This window comes from Coffea eugenioides, chromosome 11 (genome assembly GCF_003713205.1).
Source record: "Coffea eugenioides isolate CCC68of chromosome 11, Ceug_1.0, whole genome shotgun sequence".
Classification (NCBI taxonomy): domain Eukaryota; kingdom Viridiplantae; phylum Streptophyta; class Magnoliopsida; order Gentianales; family Rubiaceae; genus Coffea; species Coffea eugenioides.
Genome location: NC_040045.1, coordinates 43,551,488 through 43,571,009, shown reverse-complemented (window position 1 = coordinate 43,571,009; position 19,522 = coordinate 43,551,488). Strand labels below are relative to the sequence as shown.

General features: G+C 38.3%; 4 protein-coding genes across 4 annotated transcripts; 2 read left to right on the top strand and 2 right to left on the bottom strand.

Annotated features, from left to right (window-relative positions):
- The first annotated feature begins 553 nt into the window (after window positions 1–553).
- LOC113754005 (origin of replication complex subunit 6) lies at window positions 554–3,218 on the top strand. Its single transcript, XM_027298314.1, has 10 exons — window positions 554–727; window positions 831–877; window positions 1,051–1,155; window positions 1,283–1,363; window positions 1,675–1,786; window positions 1,882–1,944; window positions 2,051–2,138; window positions 2,280–2,350; window positions 2,643–2,739; window positions 2,851–3,218. Exons 1-10 carry the CDS (start codon window positions 608–610, stop codon window positions 2,916–2,918), a joined length of 852 nt encoding a protein of 283 aa, XP_027154115.1. The 5' UTR covers window positions 554–607; the 3' UTR covers window positions 2,919–3,218.
- A 1,084-nt stretch (window positions 3,219–4,302) lies between these two features.
- Window positions 4,303–6,983, top strand: LOC113752975 (sphinganine C4-monooxygenase 1-like). The gene is made up of 2 exons (XM_027297047.1): window positions 4,303–4,899; window positions 6,127–6,983. The coding sequence occupies exons 1-2, from the start codon at window positions 4,669–4,671 to the stop codon at window positions 6,679–6,681; spliced, it is 786 nt and encodes a 261-aa protein (XP_027152848.1). The 5' UTR covers window positions 4,303–4,668; the 3' UTR covers window positions 6,682–6,983.
- A 1,445-nt stretch (window positions 6,984–8,428) lies between these two features.
- On the bottom strand, window positions 8,429–10,845 carry LOC113753340 (protein PHYTOCHROME KINASE SUBSTRATE 1). Its single transcript, XM_027297467.1, has one exon. The coding sequence runs from the start codon at window positions 10,201–10,203 to the stop codon at window positions 8,704–8,706; it is 1,500 nt and encodes a 499-aa protein (XP_027153268.1). The 5' UTR covers window positions 10,204–10,845; the 3' UTR covers window positions 8,429–8,703.
- Window positions 10,846–13,078: 2,233 nt separating this feature from the next.
- Window positions 13,079–18,826, bottom strand: LOC113751446 (probable methyltransferase PMT2). The gene is made up of 7 exons (XM_027295459.1): window positions 18,470–18,826; window positions 16,850–17,499; window positions 16,502–16,712; window positions 15,966–16,260; window positions 14,411–14,794; window positions 14,223–14,300; window positions 13,079–13,664 (listed from the first exon to the last, which is right to left on the bottom strand). Exons 2-7 carry the CDS (start codon window positions 17,495–17,497, stop codon window positions 13,430–13,432), a joined length of 1,851 nt encoding a protein of 616 aa, XP_027151260.1. The 5' UTR covers window positions 17,498–17,499; window positions 18,470–18,826; the 3' UTR covers window positions 13,079–13,429.
- Window positions 18,827–19,522: the final 696 nt, after the last annotated feature.

Below are 19,522 nucleotides of genomic sequence, written 5' to 3'. Positions count from 1 at the left end.
TTAGTATATTTTCTTTTCCTTCATAGGATCAATGAATTACATCAAAATAGTACCATAAATGTCGGATGATGCTTCTTATGAAGAGTTTCTATCGTTTAAAAAAGAAAAAAAAATCCCTAATACCCTACTGTTATACCCACGATCAGCACGCCTCCGCTATAGAATTTTTTTTTTTTTCCAGAAAGCATATGTACCGTCTCAGTGAAGCATTAGAATACGTTTTTATTTTTTTGGGTATAAAACTCATTCAAATTCATTTTAAATTAATCAATCAGTCAAAAACTACAGCTTAGTATACTGACTCAGCATGGAGACGGGGCAATTAACTTCCCCTTCTGCACTATCAAAAGTTACTGTAACTCTGTAACCGTTGTCACATGGCGCCAAAATCTCCTAAGTTTTCAGTTTTCACCTTTCACAGCGCGCCAAATTAGAAACCTCCGAAAACACACAGACGCGCACCTCACCGCAGATGGTTCCCGCCATTGCCGTTCCCTCCCAAATTTCTCAAAATAAAAGAGGAAAATGCCGCTCCCATCTGAACCCCATTTCTCACTCTCACAAATTTTCCAATCTCTCAAACCCAACTTACAGAAAAAAAAAGACAATGGACCTCTCAGAAATTGCCAAAAAGCTTGGCCTCTCACAACCCAAACACCTTATCCGCAAAGCCGCAGAGCTCCGCCGCCTAGCAGACGCCCAATTTGATTCCTCTATCATTGGTGTTGTAAGCATCCCAATTTGGATTATAAGCTTCTACTCTTTCTTCCAACTTTCTTTATGAGTTTATTAATTGATTAACTTATTTTTTTGGTTGATTTTCATTTTAGGGGGAGATCTGCAAGGCTATAATGTGCTTAGAGATTGCTGCTTCTAGGTACTGCCATATTGTGTATTTATTTATTTTGGTAACTTTTCTTTTTGTTGAATTGGGACGTTAAATTGTAGGGGTCCTTTACTGAAACGCGGCCAAATTTTGTTAAATTTGAGTTGGATTGAATATATATGTATTTTAAATATCTTTTTTGATTTTGGTCAAAACATTTGTAGGATGGATGTGATCTTTGATCGACAAGCAGCGATAAGGTTAAGTGGGATGTCAGAGAGGGCTTATATTAGATCCTTCAATTCAATGCAAAACGGCATTGGAGTCAAGTATGTTATCCAGTTTCTTGGTTGATGGTATTATTTTATTAATGAGAACCCCTTTTTTTTTTTTTTTTGCGTTGGTATCAGTTAATGAGAGGTTCTTTTTCTTTTTTTCCTTTTCTGGTGTGTGTAGGAACAATGTTGATGTTAGAGAATTGGCAGTCCAATTCGGATGTGTAAGGCTCATTCCATTTGTACACAAAGGCTTGTCTTTGTAAGTTTCAAACTCAACTGCTATTGTTTCATCGTGCTCAACAGATGTTCTAAAACACTTTAAGAACAATATATAGATTTTGGATTATAAGCCTTCTTTCTCTTTGGAGCATTGTGTGTTGATTAGAGTAAGAAGGCTAAAATTTTTGGTGTTAAATGTACAATGTTTGCTTAGAGTACGTTGCAAATTTTGGATGTGTATCTATGTGGAGTTGTTATATAGGAACACATGAAAATAATTCTCTTTGTAGGAAGATGAATTCTGTCATTCTTCATATTATTGAAGTTTCCTTTTCTCATGCTGATTTTCAGATACAAGGATCGATTTCTTTCTTCCTTGCCCCCATCTCGTAGGGGCACTGCTGATTTCACTCGCCCTGTATTCACTGCTGTTGCATTCTACCTTTGCGCGAAAAAATACAAGGTAATACAGGTGCATCTTTTGCCTGCTCCATGCAAGCAAAGCAAATAAAGTAGAATTATAAGTTCTTAACTAACAATCCACTGGTGATTTTGCAGCTGAACGTAGATAAGATAAAGTTGATTGAAATCTGTGGCACCTCAGAATCTGAATTTTCAAGTGTAAAGGCTATACATTTTCTTATACCTGCAATTTTGTTTGTTATCGAGCATCATACTTCCATTTTTTGATAACTCAAGGAATGTTGAGCTAGAAATGCTTTGACAGGTATCCATCTCCATGAGGGACCTATGCTTCGACGAGTTTGGCGTGTCAAAGGAGAAAAAGGATCCTAGGGAAATAAAAGGAAACCGAGGTAGGAAGCTGATCTGAATGATCTTATAGTATGTTATTGTGATGTGATTCGCATATTAGGCTTTTCATATATTTCAGTGGCTTAGTTGAGGCTGTAATTGAAAGTCTAAGCTTAATTTTCTCTTACCCTATGCATATGCAGCACTGCTGGATGCATTGCCTGAAAAGAGGACGGTGGAGGATGGTGGTTATTTATCTGATGATGGTGGGGAGGTAATTACTAGAGAATCTCATACCATGAAAGGATTCCAGTATGATCAGTGACTGACACTATCTAGGCAACGTTCTTGAAATCAAATTCACCAACTAGATTTGATGCATTACCGAAGGCAAAGTGTCTATCTATGATGGAGAGACACGAACATTTTCTTAACTAAATTAGAAAACTGTTTCTTTTATCCTGAAATTGGACTTGCACCGTAGCTAGGTTGCCCACGGTATTATATGGTCTTAGTTTTCAGTTTGTCCATTGAAGTTCTAATTGTATTTCATAACCCAACTGCAGCCTTCTGCCTATAAAAAGCGTAAGCGAAAGGACAGACACGATTATGAAGAGTGGAAATCTACAGTTCTGGGTTGTAATGGTCGCACCAAGGCCAAAGGTAGAGAGCTAGCCCTCTTTTTTGAATATCAACAGTTTGATCAAACATAACTGCAGGCTCTAAAGTTGTTTTGAACAACTAATTCTCACACGTACGAGTGTTTTGCTGTAGCCCCTGCTAGGAGCGCAAAACAAGCCAAGCTCAACTTTTTCAAGAAGGCTGTTGAAACACAGGTGTAAGCTACATGAGGCACATTCTTCCTCCTTTCGGCTTTTGTTGATGAGCTTTCGGATTCATGTTATCTCACGAGAGCCGAATGACTAATTCTTTTATTTATACTCTTAACTGGAGATGCGCATTGGTTCATGCCGACTCCCAACCTCTTTTGTTGGTGCTGCCTTTTCCATGGGTCGCAAAATGAGCAACATGCATAGGAAGTGCCCAGTAGTAACTTAAAAACTGCTCTAGCGTCACAGAGATCGCTGTGTGCTGTACGAAGCAGGAAAAAGTATATATTTACTAATGTACATGGTTACCTACATGCTTCAGCATCAAATTTTTTTTCCCATCTGTTAGCTTATTTAAAGTTGTTCAATTTGCCATTAGAGATTCAATGCCCCTCTATATATGCAGTAGGTAAAAAAGATTGAATTTTGGATACTAGTTAGTTCATTGACGGATGGATGGATGGATAAGCAGAGGCATATAATATTTTGTTGTTGTTATTATAAAATTATTTGAATAAAAGTTCCTACATAGGTTGTACTTTCTTAAAAGGTGTTTTCAGGTAAGTAGACTGTGTAGCCCAATGACCATAATTAGGAATTGGGACTGCTAAATTGTCTATAGCTAATAGTTCCCGGATGGCTTGTTATGGTTGACCTGTAGCATAACTTATTTATGTCAATTGAATTGGTAAATTATACTTAGGAATGAGTTGGGGCAGGTTATCAATTATTACAATATTAATAGAAACTTTTTAACGGATGTTTGATGAGTTTTTATTAATACATTTTAATTATATCTCTAATTTATTACTCCATACAATTACAATTACTTTTACATTGTGGTACAATCGGTCAAGAACGAAAGCTAAAAACAAAAATCGGGTCGAGCAAGTGACTTGCGCACACAATTTCTAAGAAGCCCACAGGAGCGCCCGCCGCAGGACACCTCAAACTGGGGGTGTCGTATAAGTCCCTGGACTCCGTCAAAGTCAACCACCACAAGTCTAGCCACGCTTTGGCTCAAGACTGCGAGCGCCGACGGACGCTCGCCTGGATTTGTTAAAATATTCGAAGATTAACTTAAAAAAAGTAATGGAGGATAAAGAAAGTTTGGATAGCGCTCGTTAGAAAAATTAAACTCCAAATTAAAAGCATGCTTGAGTGGTAAGCTATATATATGTGGCAAAATCAACACCACTTTCTCATAAAGATTAAACAATTGACAAAGAAAAAAAAAATCAAATATCAGATAGTGATATCTATCCAGTTTGAATGAAAGTTCAAATTGATAATGCCAACAAATCAAGTGTCATTATTGTATTATTGTACGATTTCAAAATAGTTTAAGGTTGTAAAACAACAACAAACTACCCCACCATATACAAAGCCAACAGGGTAGATGATTCACTCTTCTTCGTTTTCAACGGCACCTCTCTAGTTCCTTCTTTCGTCTTGAATCAATCGTCCTCCGTTGAATTTTCAGACTCCATTCCACCCCCCGAAAATTCAAAAGCCAACAAAGGTAATAAAGCAAGCAAGCACAATTACAAACGCCCCCACCCAAATAAGGAATTCCCACATAATTAATTCCCCGACACCTCTAGCTTTAGGGTAGGTTCAGAAAGAAAACTTCAACCTTAAATCTTCAATTCGAGTTCACAATCCCCAGCTCTTCCTCTCCAAACCCTATTTCTTCCAAAATTTTCCTTTTCTTTTTTTTTTCAGGAAAATATAGGATTTGGTAGTTAGTAATTAAAAAAATATGGAGATCAGGGGGTTGGAGATATCTGATGAATTGATGGGTACTTTTGTGCCAATAGTGATGTATTGGGTTTATTCGGGGATATATATGATGCTGGGGGGTATGGATAATTATAGGTTGCATTCGAGGAAAGACGAGGATGAGAAGAATTTGGTAGCGAAGAAGGACGTTGTCAAAGGTGTTCTTCTTCAACAGGCCGTTCAAGCCGTTGTTGCCACCCTCCTTTTTGCCGTAAGTTACCTGCAAAGAACATCTTGATCCTTACATAATGTGAAAAAAAATGGTTTTTTTGCCATTTTGGATATGGTTTTCTGCTCTGTTCGATAGTTTTGCCATGTTAGGTGGCTTTGTACTCATGAGGTTATGCTATCGTTATCGACTGAATTTTGCAGATACGGAATTGTGGGATCATGCCTTTTTCTTTTCTTTTTTTTTTTTTGTAAAAAAAAAATTTGGGTAATACCCCCCTCGTAGGTATATGTAGAGCTAATCATTATGGTGTTAAGACGATCATACTGTTATGGTGAACATGCGTGATTGTTTAGGTTTCAATTTCTTGTGATCTATCCTACATGTGGAATTTATGATAAAACAAAGTCCTTGTTCCTTTTGTGCTTTGAAATGGACTTGTATCTCTTTATTCCTGGGAGTGTGCATACGAGGAATTGTGTTTTTTTTTTTTTAAAAACTAGGCTTGGTTCTTGGTTCAAGGTTCAGTTAACTTCAATGTTCTGATGATAAAAACAGAGCAGTTACAGAAAGATTTGAACTATTTCTATACTCGCAGCTAATTAGGAAAGTTTTCATTTATATGCCGTTTGTGTCATTTGAGTGTTTACTTTTTTCCTCAAAATATGTAGTTGGATATAGTGATTTACATGTCCATAATCTATTGGTGCTAATTTAATTCTGATGAGTACATTCATTTGGTAAGGTAGCAGTAGTTTGATGTACCCCTTCACATTAAGCCAGCTTCTATTAGTTTTTATTTGATTTTTGGAAAGTTGATCATTTTGCAGGAAGTGAAATGCTTCTTTACTGAGCTTAGATGATATTATGCCATCATATAGTTAATCAGCTTTGAGAATATTACGTTACCTACGGGTCAATTGAATTCCTGGTGAACTATTAGTTGTTGATATAATCAAAAAAATTATGTAGTGATCCACTGCAACATAGTGATGGTGTGGTAACTTGGTGATTCTTAACTGGTTTTCAAGTGCTACTACACATATCACCTGTTTGATTAATCAAGCCAAATTCTGGTACAACAGGCAGCTGGGATGTTTCTATTATATACTGCTGTGCTTTTGAATGTCCTAATTCATATTGAAATCTAAACTCTCTTTTATATCAGTTTCTGCAATTGTATTTTTCTGGTTGGTTATGTGCTAACTAATGCAATCAGCTGAAGATTTGCTGCGTGTTGATGCTTAATGGGTTCTGTTGATGGTCCAGGCTACTGGAAATGATGGTGAAGCTGAAGGAGATCAACAGCGCCCCCTTGTTGATCTTGCTAAGCAGTTCTTCATTGCAATGGTGGCCTTAGATACGTGGCAGTATTTCATGCACCGATACATGCATCAGAACAAGTTTCTTTACAAGCATATCCATTCTCAGCACCATCGGCTGGTTGTCCCGTATGCATATGGAGCTCTGTACAACCACCCTTTAGAGGGGCTGATTCTTGATACAGTTGGTGGGGCCTTGGCGTTCCTCCTCTCAGGCATGTCTCCTCGAGCTTCCATCTTCTTCTTCTCCTTTGCTACCATGAAAACGGTTGATGACCATTGTGGACTTTGGCTGCCTGGGAATCTGTTCCATATTTTCTTCAGAAACAATTCTGCGTATCATGATATACACCATCAACTCCACGGTACCAAATATAACTTCTCTCAGCCATTCTTTGTGACGTGGGACAGAATTCTTGGTACTTACATGCCTTACACACTCGAAAAGAGAGTTGATGGGGGTTTTGAAGCAAGACCAACCAAAGACTACAAGGAGGATTGATGGTCTGTGTCAGATTATGTACCACTGAAATTTTTGGTTCTCGTTTTTCTTCCAGATACTCTTTTGACTACGTAACCTGTATATATTTATACTTTTAGATATATTGTTGTATAATTGCTTTTTACTTTTTAGGTACGAGTTTTTGAGACAAATAAAGAAGTCCCTCCTCCTAGGATGATTGGTTTTTGTTACCGTGCATGTATCCCTTAGATGAAAAAGTGGTTGCTGTTGAACGAACTCCTCCGTAGTGTTTTTTTTTTTTTAAATTTATTTAGAGAAGACTGACTAAATTGTTGTCTGAATTTTGTTCTGGTTGGTAGTGGTAGAGAGGTCTGTTCGTAGTTCGGTGTCACTTATTATTAGAACCAATCACATAATTATAAGCCATAATTCGATTCGAGGACCACTACACTAATTGCCTTTTGCTTTTGCAGCGGTCGATATGCTGATCCCAGGAGCTTGGGCCACATAATAATTGGATACACATTCTTTGGACCTTCTTCCAAAAAAAAATAAATAAAATAATAGTAATTCATTTCTCCCCATTTCCAACTTCTATTTCTTCTCAACCCTACCCGGAAGCATATAAATCATCATGTGGATTGTGGACCATGACAACGAGACGCCCTTATCTCGAGCTGAATTGCATATTTAAATAGCCCTTTTTCAAGGCTATTCTGTCAAATACTACTGGTGGCTAAGCCTAATTGTGAAGAAATAATATCCTAGCGGTTGTTATCAAATTTTGGTATTTCATTTTAGCCTTAAATTTCAGCTGCACAAAGCAGTAGTATTCCTTTACATCACATTTATAGGTTTTTTTATCTAACTCTGACGTTTTATCATTTCATGACCCCATCCTCACATGGCTTCCTTCCAGCTTCATACTCTAATTTGTTCCTTTCTAAGCTCTGCTGTTCTACTTTTGGTGCTCTAAAGGAAAAGCACACCTTGAGATTGCCCACAATTTTTCAGTTGATTTGATCTCTCAACTAGAGTTGCAGTAGCCCTCCTTTTTTTTTTTTCCTTTTTTAATCAGACACGAATTCACGTTCTATTCATGCATCAATTGAGATGGGATTTTGCTTGTTTTGTTGGGAATATTTCTGTTCCTTTTCCTTTTTTCCATTTATACGATAGTATTCTTTAATTTTATCAAATTTGAACACCAAGGAGAACTTATTCCTGTTAATACTCTAAGCAAAAATTTCGGCTATGTTGTTGTTTCTATCATATGGATGAATTGATTCGATGACTTGCAGCCAGAGAGTCCTCTAGTTCAGGGACCCTGTGTCTTGTGCTACTGGTTGGGAACGTTCTCGTTAGAGGTTGTGCCTCTCTCGAGCTCTGCGTGTCACCTTGGACGACATTCCTTGATTGCTAAGGAAGTTGTACCGTCTGTAAATACGGGATTCATTCCTATCTTCAAGATGAACAATCTTTCATTGCTCTCTTCATTGTAACATAGCATTGAACAAGGGGTTGCTCAGTTCGTACTGCATAATTTATTGATCACATGTTTAAGGAACTTTCATTCCTTGTGTGCATGTTCTTTCGCGTTGTCGGTGGTCCTAACTCTTTGACTGAATTCACAGTTAAAACCATCTGAAGTCTATTGGTGTGGTCCTTCACAGCAAAATTGCAATTTTTAACATTTGTGCTGCTAGCATGCTTCAACAGAATCAGGATGCTTCATTATAAGCGATACCTTGAAAGTCTTGAATGTCCTAGTGCTTAAGCTATCCATAATAATGCAAATGTACAAATCCAAAATGTCAACATATAACATCCTGGTCTGTGATGTTGAACAGCAAACACGAAGGTGAAATCTGGGGCTAAATCCCAGCCTTGGCTGTACCCAAATGAGATCAATGCTTTGGCAGGGCAAACTTTGCATAACATAGGTAGATATGGATTGGCATGCTAGTAGAGTTACTATAGTTATGACTAAATGAACACTTGAAACATGAGAATTCTTTAAAAATAGGAGATAAAAAGTAATGTTACAGAACTTCCATGAGATCAATGCTTATACAGTAACTCTGTAGGACGTCTAGACTGTGAGCAAGTGAACAAACGTGTGTCCTGGCCAAAATGATCATTTCTTTTGTCAAACCTGGCCACCTCATTTTCAGCATGAAACCTTGTCATTGGCATCAGGAACTCAGTTTTCTGGTGCCTGCCAGGGCATGTGTTTTCACCTGTTCTGTATACGTCTCCTGCAACTCTAACAGCTTTTTGACTGTAACATCCTGAAAGAATACCTGAACGCCTTTTCGGCATTTCTCTGACTGGTGTAGATCTCCCATTTAGAGCCATACCATTACCACGAGGATTAGCTTTTGTTGTAGTTGATCTCAGCTCTTCTGTGTCTGACATCACAGAGAAATCTGCTGCACTAGCTGTTGCAACACTCCACTCTATACTTGCTTCACTTGGAGCATAACAAGTTGTCTGTGTCATTGAGTTGTTTGAAGCTTGCCTGGTAAGATATTGGCTGGGATTGGTGGAGAAGCTTTCTATCTCAAATAAATCTGAACTTGCATCGCTGTCTGTGTCATTGTACATCCCTCTGGAGCTGGCTTGAACTTCAATTTCGTCCACCTTTGGAACAATTGCATCCCAAGTTAACATGTTCAGGCTTCTTTCAAGGCTTGAGGACATCTTCCCTTTTCTCTCAGTTGGGGAGCCAAACACTTCTAATGATATCCGCCTAGTATCATCTTCTTCCTTTTTTCGCTGCATTTCTAGTGGATTATCCTCAGTTGTGGGATGAGATGCTGGGAACCTAAAATGACCATTTGTGCTCAATCCAATTCCTAGTTGGTCAAACTTTCTGCAGGGTGAATCTTCCCTGATTAATGTGCTAGATTGAGACTCACTAAGGCTAACCAAATCAACAGCTTTTGTTGGCTTTCCTGCTTTGCCATAAGCTTGCTTGCCATTAGCACTCATATTGCAATTATTTTCACCGAGTGGAATATCAATATCAACAGAGTTCTTGTCACTACAAGAACAATTGCAAGCAATATTAGCGAGGAAGCTCCTGCGATTAGCCTTGTTTGTTTTCCGTGGCAGCTGATTCCGGGGAATATTTTGCAGCAATGCATTTTGGCTGTTCCAGCTTGATTCAGAGCGAATACTTGGAGTTCCTGACCTAGTCTGTTGTTTTAGTGGATCCAATTCAGGTGGAGGGTCCATCTTTTGATCGAGCTTTGGAGAGTATTTGTGCGCAATTCGGGGAGTTTCCTCTTCAACTCCTTCATTGAAATACTTATCAGCACTAAATATATCGATTTCAGTATCTTCAGCCTTCTTGCTTACAAGGTGAAGATGATCAAGTGGGGTGGAGATGAGGGGCTCGCAGCTTTTACTGGAATCTGCAAGTTGATGCACAAAAGTTTCTTCAGAACCATTCAGGTAAGAAGAAAACGAGGCATCACGGAGATTGCTGCTATTCCTGAAAGGCACAGTTCTTGGGATGTTGGTTTCTGATGCAGTATCCAAAGTGAGCATGGCCATGGAAATTATGCCTCAGTTGAAGCCTATACGAGTGATCAAGGAATCAACAGTTTTTTTTTTTTTTTTTTTTTTTTTAAAAGGAGAAAATAACCCTGCAGAAGAATTTTGTATGCTCAATCAAAACTGAACACAAGTGCCTTAGCACTAGACTACAAGAAAAAGTTTGAAAGAAGACTTCAGGAGTTGGAAACTACTACTACTACACGAGAAAAAGGTCTTAAAAGTATGCAGGAATTTCTCGCTTTTATAAGACAGGAGCAGTTTCAATTTGCGGAAGAAGCTTGGAGTTCTACAAATAATGCAAGTTCGGTGCCAATGTGCACAAGAATTAGGTGTTATATACTATTGGCATTGGAGAGAGACTGCACTTGAGAAAGGAGAAGACTTGGATAAAAATTAAGCGAAAGGACTACTCGGCAGAAAGATTACTATGGGTTCATTGTCCATATAGCCAACCATTTCACTGTTTCAGTGACTGTGAACGTTAGTGAAGTGCCAGTTTGCAACCTACACTTTGTTAACGTTGTTGTTATGTATTATTAACTTTTAACTGACCACTACAAAGTTTATCGTGCCTTCTTTTTTTCTTTGTTTTTTTTTTTAAGGGATTGTTTTACTGATCCTTTTGGACGCCAAATTAGGGTTGACTATCATTCGAATTATGCCCATTTCTTTGACAAAGAAAGAAAGAAAGAAATGCTAGTCCATATTTGTGACTTAGAGAATCAACCTGGATCTGTATCAGAGTGTCATTTATTTGAGAATTCACATTATTGCAAATCTTGCACCAAAGCATCGCAGGGAACAGTAATTTCATCCCCAGAATCGCTAAAACTAGTCAAGGCGAAGTCCTCGACAAATCTTTCTAAAACGAGTTCAGTACAAGGTGGACCAAGAAAAAATAGTCGTTCACCTGTAGTATTTTAGCCCAAATGTTTGGCTGTTGAAACTCAAAATACCCCATCTTCTATCTTCTAATGTCATGTCCCTGGAGTAGCAGTCAGTAGAGTCCCATACCCCTGCTAGAATCGCATCTACTTCTTGCCGTTGTCCGGGGTACATTCACATATTCATGAAATCAAGAGTTTTAGTAAAGGTTTGAGCAGACCGTAGGCTCTGTTGCTTTCATGAGATTACAGTGCCTAAAAATAATCAACTACTACATTTTAAAATGCTTCACTGTCTAATCTTGACTTGGTATCTTAAAACTTGGTGGTTAAGGTTTCACCATCAATCAACTTATTTACGTGTAACTTACAAATGTTTAATCAAATTCTAGAAAATTACTTGTCTCTTTTTGCAGTCCACACTACATTATTGATCAGAATGAGTGTTCTAAGTTGTAAAAGATTAGGAAAGTATATTCCCCTGATACGATGTTTCATATGAGGTCCTATCACCAATATTGAATTTTGTAATGTCCTGTAATGGATGTGCCTTAGAAATTTATACCTGTAGCATTAGATACACTACCATATCCTCGAGTTGGCCCAAGATGGAGACATTTCGAAACCTCCTCCTAACCGTCTTAAATACTCATCAGAATCTTGTTAATCTACAGAAGTGTGCACGACAAGCAATTTGATCAAACATTTGGTACAATTAAATCTAATCAATGCCAGATTCGACGCTCTTCATCACCACAGCTGTAAGTTAAAAGAAACGGGTTTCTGTCTTGTAATGGATTATCTCTTGCAGCAACGAAAAGCAACTTCTTGTTTGGGAGATTTGAGAGCTGAAACCATTTATGGAGGGGTAGGAATATGTCACAAACGCCTTAGAATTTGGATAGATGCTCTTGCTCTCTTCTGCCCCACAGAACTTGAATGATGAAATCCCCACCAGGCACAAGTAGATAACAACAACAAAAACTACCCACCCCCCCCCCCCCCAATTTCTTCCTCTTTGGTTTGCCTCTTGCATTAGTTCATCGAGGAATATTGGCCACACAAGATTCACAAAATCCTCTGAACAACAACGAAGCATGACCCTATTGCTTGTATGTTCAATAATAGAGATGTACAGGATTCGAATACATCCCATTTGTCGGACGGCTGCTACAATTTCACCTGTGCTGAACTCATTATGGGTTCATTGTTGGTCTGCTATGCAAGCGTGGATCCCTTCTGTTCTTTATCGACATGAGATTAACCGAATCCATATAATTCAAGACGAGAATTCAAATGTCACAAAAAGTTTTGTTAGCTAAACTTGGTTTACGTACGACAATTGGGACAGGACGAGAATGCTAGTTTGAAGGCAAAATTGGAAATCAGCACCACTTTCTAGTGCCGCTAGTCAAGCAAATTTGATCTGCTGAATTTCTTGATCATCTTTTTATTTTGTCGGCAGAAGACTGAAACTATATAGTCCCTTCAAGACTTGTTTCTGTCTCTCTTCATTCGTACAAGAGGCCGTAACTTGTTCTCTTGCGACTGTATATGTGGCAGGAACAAGTTTATGGGAACCATTTTTATCACTCTTCTGACTAAACGTAACTTTTTCTAGACTTGACTTATTTGTCATTTTACCCTTCAGTGGATGGAACTTTGAAGTTGCCCGCTGGAAACATGTATCGTACTGTCCCCTTGTCTGATGCCCACACAAATATGCCAAATTTGATACGGGGCAGAAACTAGAAATTACTAGTGAGAGTTGAGACGGGAAAGGTGATGTCTATCCCGTTCTCACTTTATCTGTCGGTATCAATAATAAGCAGTAAACAACTAGTCTGTTGTACTTTGGATTTCCTCAGAACTTTTTTCGTGTAAAATCAATTGTTTTCCTTTGGTTACATAATCTTGTCATTGAAAATTGGCTGACTGAGGACCAAGAAAAAGAAAGGCAAAGAAGCCTCAAAAACTAGTACAAGATAAAGGAAATGGCGCTTGGGAATAAGAAGCCTGAAAACACGTCGCATACGTGGTTTTGGTTGTCACCTTGAGTTAAAAAAGAGTGTATTTATCCAATTGGGCAAATGAATAATAAATAAAGCAAATGTTACACGAGAGAACTAACAGTAACATTCTACTCCCCATCCATCCAACTGCTGCTTAAAGATATACTGATACAAAGAGTAGCCCCATCCCCGAGGTTAACCTCTTACCAGCCAAAAAAATCTCTCCTGGCAAAATGGATTCTTGATCCAGGGGTAGCTTGAAAATAGTTTTGAAGATCTACTGTGCTGCTTTTGCCGCATCTTGAGTCATGCATCTCCTCGCAGGATTCACTCTGTGGAAGTGGAGTTATTTTCACCGGCAACCCAATACTTTTTTACTGCAATCAGGATTTTCTCAGGGACAAGGGGACCATCCTCATGATCTGTCAATTTGAAGTCCCACCTTATACCCCTAACTATTTTCTGCACCTTGTTTAGAACATCAACTGCATCCCGGATTATAACAGCACCTTCTGGCCTCAAGATCCGGTCCATCTCCAAAAGGATGTCCTCAAAGTCACACCTGGATTGAGTAGGTCACAGATAAATGTGAATTCTAGATCATATGTGTAGGCATTCAACAGCCTCACAAAGCAAATGACACTACTGTATTATGATGACAACAGTGACAAGAAACGACAAAAGAAAAAGAGAAGCCAAAGTAGGATCCGGGTGCTGTAATTAAGCATTTTTGAGTTAATCAATAGCAGGATTTAAAAGTACATGGCTATTCAAAAATGACTGGATCAACTTTTTAACAAACATACAAATCTTTCTAACCCAGGACACAGTAGGAGCAGATGTAGCACTCCTGTTCTTCATTTAATTTGATTGATAGCCTAAGTGCGGTTGAGTAATAATAAAGAACATAAAATGATGACTAAGACGTGATTATGAAGAATAGTCAACATGGAGATTTCCCAGAGTGGCAGAATTACAATCTGAGCACTAATTGGACATAGCCTTGTAAATGAGCATCTCAGACATATTAAGATTATAGTGCAATCCTGAAGGCCATTAGGCACGTAAAAAGCAATCTATCAAGCATCAACCTAACACAAAGCCAAAAAGCAATGCTTACTTGTCCTTGTATAAGCTGAAAAGGCCGTTAGCATGAATGAGATCATACGTTCTTGGGTATGTGGAGAAGCCTTCACACCTGAATCAGAAATATAGCAGTGAGGATAACATTGTTAAACTTCTGACAGATTGCTATGCTACACCAATCAATCCCTAAATATTGCTGAGCAAAAGGAAAAGGCATAATACCAGTCATGATAGATGCCTATTAACCCTCTTTCATAAATAACACCCAGTGCATTCTTCTCAGCAATTGTAGGCACAACATTCATAACCCACAATTTGGGAGATTCAAGTGCTGCAGCAAAACCACCCAATCCAGCATTCATATCCATAATATTACGATACCTGCCAGAATCAAGGATTTTATTGATTCTCTTATAAGCATTTACATGCTTTTTCCATTTCTTACTGTCCTCCTGGTATGATTCAGCAGAGACTCCAGGAACTGATCCACTAGCAATTCTTTGGGGAATAGCATAAAGCCTCTCAGGGAAAGGCTTGATACTTTCTCCAGATGCTTCATCACCCTTAACATCAGATGGTGTTATACATTCCTCCATTTTCTTGTACCTGTGTATTAATTGAGTACAAACAAAAGCAAACAAACTCAAATTTTAAGAAGATTAAGCATCTTTAAAGTTTAAAATGACAAGATAAGTAGAGAAGAGGAAACAAGTTCAGAATATGGCCAACTCAAGGAATCCTTGGATAGACAACTACATGTGTTCCTCCCTTTTTTCTGGGGTGGGGGGGCTTGTGCAAGACAAAGGAGAACTTTTCAAGATTAAAAAGCATTTAGAACACAAGAATTCTCTTATTTAACAGAATCAACTTCTTGGTATAAATATCCATATGAAAAGTAATAAATTGTTCAGCTGATTTTCAAACTGAATTTAAATTCCAAGTAGCCAATGTATAGATCAGTATTGCCATTCATCATGCACTATTTTTTGGTAATGGAACCAAAATATAGTTTCTCAGGTTCAGCCCCTACCTAAAAGCGGGTTACATCTGCTATCAATTTGGTGTTCCATTTGCTTCAACACAAATCAAAGGTAAATAAAATACAAGTTTACACGATTCCCTAAAAAGTGGTCATCATACAGGATAAAATCACGCTCTCGTAGATTTTCCAATTCATCAGGAAATGATAGTACATCTAAACTGCAAAGTTATGACTAATACACTGTGTGTCAGGACCACATTCTGAACCTTCATAATTCTTCTGCCGCAACAACCCCCCCCCCCCCCCAAAAAAAAATCAGCTAGGACTTCCAATCATTAAATTCTCACTATATGATATCATTTTCAAATCTAGTGCATGGGAGCTTTCTTTTGAGAACACTAAATGCATGATTTTCCCCATGTTTCATCCAATAAGCATTTAAGAACTAGTGCAATTAAGTGATCTGCCAGAGCTCAACCTAAAGGAGAATTTTTGACGGGCAAAAGTAATCCAGGCATAACAGGTTGAGCTAACCCAATGGTTCACACAATATGGACGAATGGCACCTCATTATTGGCTTTTTACCACCTGGAATTAACAAGTTTTGGGGAAGCTGGCTTTTCTAGCTTAATAGCATACAATTATTTCTTGGTTAAAAGGAAGCATGAGGCAAAAGCACATAACTACAGAGGATACAAAGATGACACTTTGCCTTCCACAAGTTCAATGTTTTCCCCTTATGTCCTCCTTAGCTGCTTTAGAAAAACTATCTATGTGATGAGTATAGAAGCATACCAAACATCATCTGGGTCTGAAGCTTTGCAAAATGTAGCACCAGAATTTTCTTGTTCAGCCCGGCAAGAGTCAGCATCAATTCTTTTCTGCCATATTGCAATTTCAGCCTTCTCGGACTTCTTCTCCCAGCAGAGAAATTTAGCAATTTCTTCAATCTTTCTCTGCTCTTCCTCAAGATCCTCTTTGGAGCGCTGCCATGCCTTGTAGTTGGTCTTCCAATTGATGGGAGGACCAGAAAGAACCCAATATCCTCCAGGTCTAAGAACTCGATCAACTTCCTTCATGTACATGCCATCTACAAGGTAAAAAACCAGATATGCAGTCAAAAACTGCTTCAATGAAATCCAGTAACAGAAATAGTAAAGATATTTGACCCTGAAAAAAGACAGATTTAAAAGGAGATAATCAAAGAAAAAATGCAAGCAGGAAAACGCTAAAAGTCTGCTTCAAGCGAAGAATATTTCAAGTTGAAAATTTTTTCAAACTTAGATTGAACTTTCTACACAAAAAGACAAAACAATTATATAAATCCTCACCATTAGCTCCCCATGGAATCAGACAACGGGAACAATGTGCCATGTCAAAGGCTCTAGAAGGATAAGGCATTTTTATTGTTCCAAGAACACCAATAACAGCAGGTACACCCCTTTCCAGAGCAAACTGAACCTGGGCTTCATGGGAATCTCTTGGTGCAAATGACATAGTTATAACTTTTCTCCTCCAAAGATATGCTCCCCAGCTTGCAACCTAAATCCAATAAAAGACTCACTGTTAGAACAATTATCAAAATTTGAAAAGGTACATTCCTGTTTCAGAGTATATGAGGATACTAGGAGTCGGAAAACAACTCAGAGAATTGTTAAGTAGAACTTTGACTGACATACCCCACAACCAGTGTCAAGAGCAGTCCGAACAGTCCCGTTCTCAATAGGTATCACAGAAGCAAGTTGATCGATATATTTGTCTGCCCCTTGAGGAAACTGAGTCCCCCCACCAGGGAACCTGAATACGCTTCCCTCATACTGAATCCAATTCTGAATAGCCTTCTCAACCGTCAAGCTTTTATATGGTGCATTGGCATAGGGAACATAGTCACGACTCTTAGGCCACCTAAATGGAGTCACATACCCATTGGGAGCAGGAATAAGACAGTGCAACTTCTCTTCTTGAGGAGGACAGTGCCTTTCCCTATAGTTCATATTTTCTCTTGGGAACTTCATAGCCCGGTTTTGATCTTGGCATGGAGTATAATCAGTGTAGCGAGGTTTGCATGGCTTAATCTCTTTCACATTTGAATCAGAATCTTCAATCATTCCAGCTCCACCACCATGATGGGTCTCAAAATTTAGATTTGGAATCACATTGCAGGCAGCACCATTCTTGGTAACCTCCAAAGCTATACTGTCTCCCTTCCCAAACCCACTTCTCTGCCATGCTCCAAGCAAATAAAAGAAACAGCAGAGACCCGCTACTATAAATATCGATACAGAACTCCTAGTCCTACTATCCCCTGCGTTAAGTTTGTTTGCCATTCCTGGAATAGATTCGTAGAAATGAGTTTACCCAGATCACAAGCCATATGTGAACTAAAAACACAGGGAAAATCCACACAGTGGCTTTCTTTCCTCTATCAGTAGCTTTTGGCATATGAATTATTATAATTTAGATCATAATGCATAGAGCACAAAGAACTAGGAGGATGCGCTTGGGAATTCTCTCAGGTGGGCATTAAATGGATTTCACTAACACCACAAGTTCAGATATTAAGCCAGTTAACATCAGGAAAAACTGAATTCCAGCTACAACATAGACCAAGAGAAGCAGCATATTTGATGACATTGTATAGACTTTGGGTACAGATTACGGGTGCCTTTTCTTGATTTGATGTATTCAGCTAAGAGGCAATCCCTTCTATAGTGTACATTCTCTTCTGAATGAATAAAAGATTAGGAATTTACCAAGAAAGAGAAACAAAACAAAAAAGGAGAAACAGCATAATATTATTCTCACACGCCACCTAATTACTAGGATCACAAAACATCCCATGAATCCACTTCAGAAAATCTCTTTCGAGAAAAACATTAAAGGGCCCAACAACATTTCCCAAAACTGAGCATACACCCAATTCAACCACTTGGAAAGCCACTTGCAGTGTACAAAATCAACTATTACCATAAGAATAGGTCCACGACAGCTACCGAAATTAAGCTTCTCAATCCAAACATCCAACATTACATCAACTAAAAATCAAAGCATCTCTGGATGCTTTATGGATGCTTTATGTTCAACTTAAATCTACACTCATCAAATGAAGAAAGAAGAAAAAAAAAACTCACCATAAAGCCACCAAAATTCAGATTGTCAATACCAAACCAACATTCTAAATATTAAAAATAAAAAAAAACACAACTTTTTTTTGCATCTTTCTGAATTGAACTCGTATTTAAATACGCTAAATCCAAAAGGGATGATAGATCAGCTAAAAGGGTCTCAAAAAAAATTACCAATCACATCAAAATCGCAGCTTTCTCAACGATCCGAATCCTCTCTCTCTCTGATTATCAACAATGAAGATTACAAGGGCACAACAGAAGATGCTGAATTCCAGCAAAACATGTGGGTTCAGATTTCCAGGAAGGCTGTCCCAAAGCTCAAAGATTCAATGTTGAAGGGAAACCTGCGTTTGAATCAATGCTAGTGGTGCAAATATAGCAAGTGAATGAATGCTCTAATATACTAATAGATACGCGGACTTGTAGATCATCAAAGCACACGTCATTCTCTCTCACACAGACACACACTAAAATATCGTACGACAAAAGCAAATCTCGAGCGCTCTCATGTTTTCAAGTTAATAGTAGTGCTAGCATTGATCTAACCAAATGTTACGGGCTTTCTATATTTTGGAGTCCCGTACACTTTAGGTCTACAAAGGCCAAGCCAATGAGATGGTGCCCTAGCATCATGGGCTGCAAAATAATATGTGACAAGTTTTCGAAATATGACTCTTTAAAAAAAAAATTCATTATTTAAACTAACAGAATATGATTTTTTTTTTTTGCAAAGAAATTCTTTGTTCTTATATCAAAATAAAATTATGTATATTAAAGGACATATTTGTGCTTGATTGATATTTTTAAGTACTTAATCGGATTGGAATAGAGAAATTCTAATCTGATTAACTAAACAAATCCCTTGCATGCGTAATTGAAACCAGTTTAGATCCCTTCTAGTTCTGGGTGAGGTGGAAGAATGCAATTGGTCTGGTATTGGAACACCGGCTGAACACCCATGACCGGCATTATAGCTACCATAAACTATTATAGTAGTCAAAATCAGACCAATTCCAATAGGGCCAGAGATCTGTGGGAAGGCAAATGGGACCCACACGCGAATAAAGTTGTAAAGCACCACTGCTCCTCGTGCCTTCATTCACCTCTTCAACCTCAAGGCCACGGAGGTGGGGCGCAGACTTGATTAAGCCTTTGACATGGGGAAACAGTCTGCAGCTCAGCGGTGGATATATATAAATACTGGGGTAGTATAAATTATGAATA